The sequence below is a fragment of the Salmo salar genome, chromosome 18, assembly GCF_965601325.2.
Source record: "Salmo salar chromosome 18, fSalSal1, whole genome shotgun sequence".
Lineage (NCBI taxonomy): Eukaryota > Metazoa > Chordata > Actinopteri > Salmoniformes > Salmonidae > Salmo > Salmo salar.
In genome coordinates this window covers 73,469,433-73,481,642 of record NC_138308.1, presented here as the reverse complement: position 1 = coordinate 73,481,642, position 12,210 = coordinate 73,469,433, and the positions used below count along the sequence as shown (strand labels likewise).

At 41.3% G+C, this 12,210-nt stretch overlaps 1 protein-coding gene across 1 annotated transcript in view; it reads left to right on the top strand.

The window, feature by feature from the left end:
- LOC106577603 (uncharacterized) overlaps positions 1-12,118 on the top strand; it is a 51,943-nt gene extending 39,825 nt beyond the window's left edge. Inside the window, exons 3-4 of the mRNA XM_082964557.1 lie at positions 4,290-4,608; positions 5,556-12,118. Of these exons, the coding sequence (XP_082820683.1) occupies positions 4,290-4,608; positions 5,556-6,337 (1,101 nt within the window). The 3' untranslated portion in view covers positions 6,338-12,118. The remainder of the gene's footprint in view (positions 1-4,289; positions 4,609-5,555) is intronic.
- Positions 12,119-12,210: the final 92 nt, after the last annotated feature.

The window sequence follows — 12,210 nt, the reverse complement described above, 5'->3', positions numbered from 1 at the left end:
ACAATACACTGTTGCCTGTGCCTTTAAACAGCTTGGAAAATCTTGGAAAATGATGCCATCACTTTAGAAGCTTCTGATAGGCTAATTGACATAATTTGAGTCAATTGGAGGTGTACCTGTGGATGTATTTCAAGGCCTACCTTCAAACTCAGTGCCTCTTTGCTTGACATCATGGGAAAATCAAAAGAAATCAGCCAAGACCTCAAAAATAAAATTGTAGACTTCCACAAGTCTGGTTCATCCTTTGGGGCAATTTCCTAACGCCTGAAGGTACCACGTTCATCTGTACAAACAATAGTACGCAAGTATAAACACCGTGGGACCACGCAGCTGTCATACCGCTCAGGAAGGAGACGCGTTCTGTCTCCTAGAGATGAACGTACTTTGGTGTGGAAAGTGCAAATCAATCCCAGAACAACAGCAAAGGACCTTGTGAAGATGCTGGAGGAAACAGGTACAAAAGTATCTATATCCACAGTAAAACAAGTCCTTTATCGACATAACTTGATAGGCTGCTCAGCAAGGAAGAAGTCACTGCTCTAAAACTGCCATAAAAAAGCCAGACTACGGTTTGCAACTGCACATGGGGACAAAGATCGTACTTTTTGGAGAAATGTCCTCTGGTCTGATGAAGCAAAAATAGAACTGTTTGGCCATAATGACCATCGTTATGTTTGGAGGAAAAAGGGGAGGCTTGCAAGCCGAAGAACACCATCCCAAACGTGAAGCGCAGGGGTGGCAGCATCATGTTGTGGGGATGCTTTTCTGCAGAAGGGACTGGTGCATTTCACAAAATAGATGCCATCATGAGGGAGTAAAATTATGTGGATATATTGAAGCAACATCTCAAGACATCAGTCAGGAAGTTAATGCTTGGTCACAAATGGGTCTTCCAAATGGACAATGACCCCAAGAATACTTCCAAAGTTGTGGCAAAATGGCTCAAGGACAACAAAGTCCAGGTATTGGAGTGGCCATCACAAAGCCCAGACCTCAATCCTATAGAAAATTTGTGGGCAGAACTGAAAAAGCGTGTGCGAGCAAGGAGGCCTACAAACCTGACTCAGTTACACCAGCTCTGTCAGGAGGAAGGGGCCAAAATTCACCCAACTTATTGTGGGAGGCTTTTGGAAGGCTACCCGCAACGTTTGACCCAAGTGAAACAATTTAAAGGCAATGCTACCAAATACTAATTGAGTGTATGTGAACATCTGATCCACCGGGAATGTGATGGAAGAAATAAAAGCTGAAATAAATCATTCTCTCTACTATTATTTAGACATTTCACATTAATAAAATAAAGTGGTGATCCTAACTGACCTAAAACAGGGAATCTTTACTAGGATTAAATTTTAGGACTTGTGAAAAACTGAGTTTAAATGTATTTGGCTAAGGTGTATGTAAACTTCTGACTTCAACTGTATATATACTGAACAAAAATATAAACTTAACATCCAAAAATGTTAATGATTTTACTGAGTTACAATTCATGTAAGGAAATCAGTCAATTAAAATAAATTAGGCCCTAATCTATGGATTTCACATGACTGGGCAGGGGCGCAGCTATTGTTGGAGGCGGCTTATGGTAGAGAAATTAACATCAATTCTCTGGCAACAGCTCTGGTGGACATTCCTGCATTCAGCATGCCAATTGCATGCTCCCTCAACTTGAAACATCTTTGGTATTGTGTTGAGTGTGAAAAAAAACTGCACATTTTAGAGTGGCCGTTTATTATCCCCATCACAAGGTGCACCTGTGTAATGATCATGCTGTTTAATCAACTTCTTGATATTCCACACCTGTCAGATGGTTGGATTATCTTGGCAAAGGAGAAATGCTACCTAGCAATCAATCAATCAAATGTATTTACGAAGCCCTTTTTACATCAGCCGATGTCACAAAGTGCTATACAGAAACCCAGCCTAAAACCCCTAATAGCAAGCAATGCAGATGTAGAAGCACGGTGGCTAGGAAAAACTCCCTAGAAAGGAACCTAGGAAGAAACCAAGAGAGGAACCAGGCTCTGCGGGGTGGCCAGTCCTCTTCTGGCTGTGCCAGGTGGAGATGATAACAGTACATGGCCTAGATGTTCAAACGTTCATAGATGACCAGCAGGGTCAAATAATAATAATCACAGTGGTTGTAGAGGGTGCAACAGGTAAAGGAGTAAATGTCAGTTGGCTTTTCATAGCTGATCAGTCAGAGTTAGAGACAGGTAGAGAGAGAGAGAGTCAAAAACAGCAGGTCTGGGACAAGGTAGAACATCCGGTGAACAGCTCAGGGTTCCATCGCCGCAGGCAGAACAGTTGAAACTGGAGTCATCAGGCCAGGTAGTCCTGAGGCAGTTGTCCTAGGGTTCAGGTCCTCTGAGAGAAGAGGGAAAGAGAGAGAAAGTTAGAGGGAGCATACCTAAATTCACACAGGACACCGGATAAATCAGGAGAAATAATCCAGATATAACAGACTAATTGTAGCCCCCCGACACATGAACTAATGCTGCATAAATACTGGAGGCTGAGACGGGAGGGGTCAGGAGACACTGGCCCTGTCCGACGATACCCCCAGACTGGGCCAACCAGGCAGGTTATGAGCCCACGCACTTTGCCAAAGCACAGCCCCACTTTGCCAAACACTAGAGGGATATCTTCAAACCACCAACTTACTACACTGAGACAAGGCCGAATATAGCCCACGAAGGTCTCCCCCACGGCACGAACCCGAAGGGGGCGCCAACCCGGACAGGAAGATCACGTCAGTGACTCAAACCACTCAAGTGATGCACCCCTCCTAGGCTTGGAAGAGCACCAGTAAGCCAGTGGCTCAGCCCCCGTAATAGGGTTAGAGGCAGCGAATTCCAGTGGAGAGAGGGGAACCGGCCAGGCAGAGACAGCAAGGGCGGTTCGTCGCTCCAGTGCCTTTCTGTTCACCTTCACACCCCTGGGCCAGACTACACTCATTCATATGACCTACTGAAGCGATGAGTCTTCAATAAAGACTTAACAGGGATGTAAACAAATTTGTACACAACATTTTAGAGAAATAAGCTTTTTGTGTGTATGAAACATTTCGGGGATCTTTTATTTCGGCTCCTGAAACACTTTATATGTTGCATTTATATTTTTATTCAGTATAGTTGACGGGACGCTTCTTCAACAACAACAACCCTTCTAGCCATGACTGGCTACCTTTATAGAGCCCCACCGTGGAGGTGTCATCATGCCCTTAAAACCTAGCGGTCAAACAGGGAAATTGTTCGAATCGTTTTTCCACCATTCATTTGTCCCATAGGGGATTTTAGAAACACTGTTTTGTGTAGGCTTACGCTGGCGTGACGCTTTGATAACCATTTAAATCTCACTCAGACAAGGTGACTTTTATCAATATTTTCGGCTCTATTTACTCTCAGATTCGAAAACGCTAATTAGCATTAATTAGCAAACTACAAACCCCTGCAAGCTCCTGCATGTCATCTCTAGCAGACACCTTTGCTAACAGGTATTGTGTTAATTTAAAACTTGCACAAGACAGTTCAGAATTGTCAATTTAAAGAAATGTAGGCAATTTATTAATTACTACATTTAATTAGTTCATCCCAAGATTTTTACCTTTTCCTCGATTCGGTGGTCTCTGCCAGATCCTAATGGCATTTTTAGTTCTTTATTATAGCCACATTAGCAGCTAATTACAATTTCATTTTGGTGGGGTAAATACTGCAGCATATTTTTATGAATCACCTTGTCATAGAAAAATGTACACTGTTATCAAAACTTCCGCCAGGGTAAGCGTACATGAAACACAACCCTTATTTTAAGTGTTTCTAAAATCCCATATGAACGGGGGAAAAACGATTGGAACCATTTTCTTGTTTGACCGCTAGGTTCTATGGGTATTATGACTCATACTGCGGTAATCTATTAATGAAATTAATGAAAAATAAAACGTTTCCCTCAACTGCGTTACCTAATCCAGTCAGCAGTACCAACTCCAGTCGGCAGAAGGCGATATGCTTCAACCGAAGCTACCAGTGTGACGTACAATCTAGTTAACCGGACCCTTCTTCAACAACAGCTAGTCTGCCACCACGGTAGCTTGCTAGCTAACATAGCCGAAGCATTGGAGATCTTTAGATCATTTCGTTCTATATTAGCCACTGTGTTTTAAAAACACCTCCGTCGTTGTACAGTATAAAGTTAGCTAGTTACCCCCTTTCATTTCATATTTACGTTGCTATAGCTAGCTGGGTAGCTAAAACAGCCTAACAGGCTAGTCGCTCAGGCTAACAAACTAGCCAACCTCTCTGAGCATGAGTTTACTAAAATACTCTCCATCTGCTAAAGAAGAGGGGGTCTGCTGGACGGAGAAAGAAGCTCTGGGGCTGGACATTGTCGTAAAAGAGGAGGAGGAGGATGTTCCAGTGAAAAAAGAAAATAAAGAAATTACAGTGAAAGAAGAGGAAGGAGAGTTCAGAGTGAAAGAGGAGGAGGATGTTACTGTGAACGAAGAGGAGAAAGAGAAGGAACAGGATACCTTTTTTGGAGTGAAGGAGGAGGGGGAGATAACTGTCACACTGAAAGAGGAGGATGAGACTGGAGATCTGATTAACACCGGTAAGTACTATATTAAAAACAGGGGCACAAATTGTTGAACTAACGTGTGGTTTTATAGCAGCATTCTACTGACGTTATAGGCTACACTTGAGTATGTTGTTCTGTACTGTATTGTTAAAGCTACACTGTAAGATGTATATACCATCAAATAGTGGGCCACCAACAAAATGGATGAATCAAATGCGGGTGGGTATAATTTGTGGAACGTTCCAACAGAAATCTGTTCCAAAAACTTCTGAAGTACAAGAATGCCAATAAACAACGCATACAGAGTAGCATGATCAATTCACCTAGCTAACTAGCTGCCGAATAAGAATCAAATCACCACGTAGCTTATTATTAATGTTTGTCCATAGGCGCCCAGAGCGAGGACAGACATTTTTCGGGAAAAATAATGGTTGTGAGTGAAAACTTAATTAAATTCCACTCTCCTTACCCGGTATCTTAGTCTGCCGCTATACAACTTTGTATGCTTTGTTTGTTGGCAACCTTGTTATTTACGAAGTTTTGGGAACAGATTCCCGTTGGAACGTTCCACAAATTATACCAACCCATCAAATGCATCCAATGATATTGATTTAGCTAAATACTGTTGTCCACAATATCTATTATTTTAGTGCTCTGCTCAGCCTAAAACGAACCTAATAAACCAGACTGTAATACCAGGTCTTGGTATACACTATACAGTCTGCAACATAGCACTGCAAACAATTTATTAGGCAATCTAAAAACATACCTTTCTGTGAGAGCAAGATTAAATTTGAAGTTCTACATTATTATTATTATTATGGCCATCAAGTTATTTTAATTGATGAAATTTTATGAAAACTGACTTCAGGTGATTGAGGGACCTAGTTCTGGATTAAACCTCATAGGAAGACAGTTTTACCATGTGTGGGTTTCATTCAGGTCTCTGTTTAACTAAATACTCTGTTTGTCTTTTGCAGAAGAGAGACCAGACTCTCACTCTGACAGCGGGAAGAGTTCTTCAGGGGAACCAGATGCAGAGACGTCCAAACAAGCGAGACGACACCACTGTTCCCAGTGTGGAAAGAGTTTTACTCAGTTAAGGGGCCTGAAAATGCATAGGAGAATACATACAGGAGATACACCTTACCACTGTATCCACTGTGGAAAGAGTTTTAGGTGGTTAGGGAGCCTAAAGGACCATAAGAGAATACACACGGGAGAGAAGCCTCACCACTGCTCCGAGTGTGGAAAGCGTTTTACCCGATTACTACACCTGACATCACATCAAAGGACACACACAGGAGAAAAGCCTTTCCCATGTTCCCAGTGTGGAAAGGGTTTTACCCAGTTAGGGAGCCTGAAGGAGCATGAGAGAATACACACAGGAGAAAGCCCTTTCCCATGCTCCCAGTGTGGAAAGAGTTTTACCCGTTTAAGGAGCCTGAAGGGGCATGAGAGGACACACACAGGAGAAAGGCCTTTCCAATGTTCCCAGTGTGGAAAGGGTTTTAACCGGATAGGGAGTCTGAAGGAGCATGAGAGGACACACACAGGAGAAAAGCCTTTCCAATGTTCTCAGTGTGGAAATAGATTTACCCGGTTAGGGAACCTGAAAGGGCATGAAAGAATACATACAAAACCACAGGAGGAGGAGGAGAAGAAATACCATTGCTCTCATTGTGGAAAGAAATTTTTCCGATCAGAGGACCTGAAAACACATGAGAGAATAGAGAGGCTGTGTTCTGACTTAAGTTTTTGACTGAGAATGTGTGTTTTTGTTCATGCCACATGAAATCAAATTGTAAATGCAAAAGCTTGCTAAAAAATAGGCCTACATTTGTTTTTCATTTTTAACCTCGCGACATACAGGGTGTTTCTCAATATGCATACATTCTCTTGAGTACTTTCTTGTGAGGATGAATGTGGAGAACATTTGATTTGAGAAGCAATCGCACTCCCCATACTGTATTACTTCACGCTGCATCTCCCCATTCACTGAATCTTCTTCCAGCCAGGAAAATGGAAACAATAGAGATGAAACAAGATATACACAAAGCAAAAGTTTTACTTCATAATTATCAGCTAGATATATGTGAATCGTAATCTAACTGTCCATCTAGCTAGTAAACAGGCAAAAATGATCTAAAACGAATGTTATGCAAGGTAGATGTCAATTCTTCATGTCTTGCTAGCTAGCCAGTAAGTCCTATTGACTTACTTTGGACTTACCCATTCACTGAACCTTACTTTTTCTAGGCAGGACAATGGCAAGAGACGAAACAAGATCTACACAAAGCAAACGTTTTACTTCATAACTATCAGCTTGCTATATGTGAATCGTAATAATATAGATAACCAGATAGTATAACAAGCAAAAATGACCTAAAACTATTGTGATCCAAGGTAGATGTAAATTCTTTGTGGGTAGCTAGCTAACAATTCTTTGTGGCTATCTGGTTAGCTAACAGTAGTAGGTAGCCAGTTATCTCTATTGATTTACTATGGGCTTAGGACCTACGCACACTACAGTGGGTATTGTAGGCAGGTAACCATGCCAAAATTAACACTGCGTGTATTTATTAACGTAGCAAGATAAAATATTGCAGCCAGGCAACATATGAGATGTGAATAGGCAACATTTAATTCCGAAGTCGGAGTATATTTTCTCTTTCTTCAGCTCAAATAATGGTCGCCATTGATTTCAAGAAAATTTGAGAAACATCTACGGTGTCTTCAGAAAGTATTCACACCCCTTGACTTTTTCCACATTTTGTTGTTACAAAGTGAGATTAAAATGGATTTAATTGTCATTATTTGTCAACAATCGACGCAAAATAATCAGTCAAAGTGTAAGAAAATGTATTACTTTTTATTCATGGAAAATAAGACACTAATATATTTTTATTTCGATATGTATTCAAACCCCTGAGTCAATACATGTTAGAATCACCTTTGGCAGCAAGTACAGCTGTGAGTCTTAAGAGCTTTGCAAACCTGGATTGTACAGTATTTGCCTATTATTCTTTAAAGAATTATTCAAGCTCTATCAGGTTGGTTGTTAATCATTGCTCGACAGCCATTTTTAAGTCTTTCCATAGATTTTCAAGCTGATTTAAGTCAAAACTGTAACTAGGCCACTCAGGAACATTCAATATCGTCTTGGTAAGTAACTCCAGTGTATATACAGTTGAAGTCAGAAGTTTATGTACACCTTAGCCAAATACAATTAAACTTAGTTTTTCACAATTCCTGACATTTAATCCTGTAAAAGACCTAAGACAGTCCCTGTCTTAGATCAGTCAGGATCACCACTTTATTTTAAGAATGTGAAAAGCCAGAAAAATATAATTTTATTTATTTCATCACATTCCCAGTGGATCAGATGTTCACATACACTCAATTAGTATTTGGTAGCATTGCCTTTAAATTGTTTAACTTGGGTCAAACGTTGTGGGTAGCCTTCCACAAGCCTCCCACAATAAGTTGGGTGAATTTTGGCCCATTCCTCCTGACAGAGCTGGTGTAACTGAGTCAGGTTTGTAGGCCTCCTTGCTCGCACACGCTTTTTCAGTTCTGCCCACAAATTTTCTATAGGATTGAGGTCAGGGCTTTGTGATGGCCACTCCAATACCTTTACTTTGTTGTCCTTAAGCCATTTTGCAACAACTTTGGAAGTATGCTTGGGGTAATTGTCCATTTGGAAGACCCATTTGCGACCAGGCTTTAACTTCCTGACTTATGTCTTGAGATGTTGCTTCAATATATCCACATAATTTTACTCCCTGATGATGCCATCTATTTTGTGAAGTGCACCAGTCCCTCCTGCAGCAAAGCACCCCCACAACATGATGCTGCAACCCCCGTGCTTCACGGTTGGGATGGTGTTCTTCATCTTGCAAGTCTCCCCTTTTTTCTCCAAACATAACGATGGTCATTATGGCCAAACAGTTCTATTTTGTTTCATCAGACCAGAGGACATTTCTCCAAAAAATAAGATCTTTGTCCCCATGTGCAGTTGCAAACCGTAGTCTGGCTTTTTTATGGCGGTTTTGGAGCAGTGGCTTCTTCCTTGCTGAGTGGCCTTTCAGGTTATTTCGATATAGGACTCATTTTACTGTGGATATAGATACTTTTGTACCTGTTTCCTCAAGCATCTTCACAAGGTCCTTTGCTGTTGTTCTGGGATTGATTTGCACTTTTCGCACCAAAGTACATTCATCTCTAGGAGACAGAACGTGTCTTCTTCCTGAGCGGTGTGATGACTGCGTGGTCCCTTGGTGTTTATACTTGCATACTATTGTTTGTACAGATGAACGTGGTAACCTTCAGGTGTTTGGAAATTGCTCCCAAGGATGAACCAGACTTGTGGAGGACTAAAAAACTATTCTAAGGTCTTGGCTGATTTCTTTTGATTTTCCCATGATGTCAAGCAAAGAGGCACTGAGTTTGAAGGTAGGCCTTGAAATACATCCACAGGTACACCTCCAATTGACACAAATGATGTCAATTAGCCTATCAGAAGCTTCTAAAGCCATAACATCATTTTAGGGAATTTCCAAGCTGTTTGAAGGCACAGTCAACTTAGTGTATGTAAAAGTCTGACCCACTGGAATTGTAATACAGTGAATTAATCTGTCTAAACAATTGTTGGAAAGATTACTTGTCATGCACAAAGTTCATATCCTAACGGATTTGCCAAAACTATAGTTTGTTAACAAGAAATTTGTGGAGTGGTTGAAAAATGAGTTTTAATGACTCCAACCTAAGTGTATGTAAACTTCTGATTTCAACTGTAATTGGCCTTGTGATTTAGGTTATTGTCCTGCTGAAAGGTGGATTTGTCTCCCAGTATCTGTTGGAAAACAGATTGAACCAGGTTTTCCATTAGGACTTTGCCTATGGTTAGCTCTATTCCATGTATTTTTATCATAAAAAACGCCCTAATCCTGCCGATGACAAGGATACTCATAACATGATGCAGCCACCACCATGCTTGAATATATGAAGATTGGTACTCAGTAAAGTATTGTGTTGGATTTGCCCCGAACATAATACTTTGTATAGAGAACAAAAAGTGAGTTTCTTTGCCACATTCTTTGCAGTATTACTTCAGTGCCTTATTGCAAACAGCATGCATGTTTTGGAATATTTGTATTCTCTTTAGGCTTCCTTCTTTTCACTCTGTAATTTACAGTGCATTCGGGAAGGATTCAGAAGTAGATTTTTTTCCCCCCACATTTTGTTACGTTACAGCCTTATTCTAAAATGGATTGAATAAAAAAAAAATCCTCATCAATCCCACATACACACAGTACTCCATAATGACAAAGCGAAAACAGGTTTTTAGACATTTTTGCAAATTTATTACAAATAAAAAACAGATACCTTATTTACAAGTATTCAGACCCTTTGCAATGAGACTCAAAATCGAGCTCAGGTGCATCCTGTTTCCATTGATCATCCTTCCAATGTTTCTACACCTTGATTGGAGTCCACCTGTGGTAAATTCAATTGATTGCACATGATTTGGAAAGGCACACACCTGTCAATATAAGGTCCCACAGTTAACAATGCATGTCAGAGCAAAAACCAAGCCATGAGGTCGAAGGAATTGAGCTTCGAGACCGGATTGTGTCGAGGCACAGATCTGGGGAAGGGTACCAAAATATTTCTGCAGCATTGAAGGTCCCCAAGAACACAGTGGCCTCCATCAACTTTGGAACCACCAAGACTCTTCATAGAGCTGGCCACCCGGCCAAACTAATCAATCAGGGGAGAAGGGCCTTGGTCAGGAGGGTGACCAAGAACCCGATGGTCACTCTGACAGAGCTCCAGAGTTCCTCTGTGGAGATGGGAGGACCTTCCAGAAGGACAAACATCTCTGCAGCACTCCACCAATCAGGTCACGTTGCCACAATGTCTGTGGGTCTTTATGGTAGAGTGACCAGAGGGAAGTCACTCCTCAGGAAAGGCACATGAGAGCCCGCTTCGAGTTTCCCAAAAGGCACGTAAAGACACTCAGACCATGAGAAACAATATTCTCTGGTCTGATTAAACCAAAATGGAACTCTTTGGCCTGAATGCCAAGCATCAAGTCTGGAGGAAACCTGCCACCATCCCTACGGTGATGCATGGTGGTGGTGGCGGCGGCATCATGCTGTGTTTTTTTTTTTAGCGGCAGGGACTGGGAGACTACTCAGGATTGAGGGAAAGATGAACGGAGCAAAGTACAGAGAGATCCTTGATGAAAACCTGCTCTAGAGTGTGTGGGACCTCAGACTAGGGTAAAGGCTCACAATCCAACAGGACAATGACCCTAAGTGCTGTCATGACTTTCCCTCCTGGGTGAGGATCAAAGAGAGACACCCCCCCCCCCCCCCCCCTCTCCCACCAGAGACGAAGGGGGGAAATTGGTCCGGTTGTATGACTTAACGACCGGTCGTAAACTTTCTCTCTCTCTTGCCTTTGCAGTATCGAGAATGGAATGTCTGAGTGTTACAACAGAGAGAGACTGCAGTGCTTTAACATCAAAGATTGGACATTGAAATAATATTTCTAACATAAATAATGTAGGAAATGGTTGGTGGGGACCCAAACAATAATAATTTCAAATCAGTTGTTGTTTTGTGATGTTATTAAAGATGGTATAACAAGATAATGGTAACTCTACAAATGTATATGTCCCAGTTATCAGATTTACATCTAAATGTTGTGGAACTTATATGATTAAATATGAAACTATTTGTGAGAAGATGAAATGTGATTCTAGCCTTCTAAATGAGAATTGCTTTTCATATAGACTTTTGCCAGGTCAGTAACCACGCCCACGTGAGCACAGACATTGTGGCAACGTGATTAAACCACCCTTCTAGGCGAGTGCATAAAATGACTGCTAACGAAATTTACATTAGACCAGAAAGCGTGGAGCGGTGGCTACACGTTGAAATGGTTGCAATTTAAATACAGACCAGCGTGACCGACAGAGAAGAAGAAGACTAGACTAAGACATGCACTGCCTGCAGCTCTGCATGTAACGTAGTCTAGGAAACTCAAACGAAGATGAGAAAAGAAGAACATTTCCCTCTCAAACACCAGTCTAACGAACAGTCAGGAACAAAGAGGGCCAACTACTACAACTGAGGACATTGTGACCTCTGGTGGACAACCAGAGACTTACACAACTAGAAACTTCTGTCGAACTGACTCCCCATAGACGGACCAGGCGATTTCAACAGAGAGACGACAAAGACATGCAAAACGTAAATATGTTTAATTTCTAAATCCGATTGAGCTGTGGTTAGGGTGCTAAATATCCATATTGATGATGAGTGTATTTTCCACATGTATGTACAATGGGTCCCCTCGCTGTCTCTTCCACTCTCTTTCCCCACCCTATTCATTGTGTAACAAGCCGTCATATCGGGTTAGTCCACTAGGGACTTTTCATTGCATTATGTTAGTTATCGATGTATAATCCATCCTGTCTGTGTACGTGTTTATGTAATTCTGGGTAATGTTAGTAAATAAAAAATTAAGCCAATTTGTGTATCGCTGAATCATCATTTAGACTAGGGGTGTGCAGATTTGAAGTCAACGACGTTCAGAATGAGACTATGAGGTAATAATAATAAT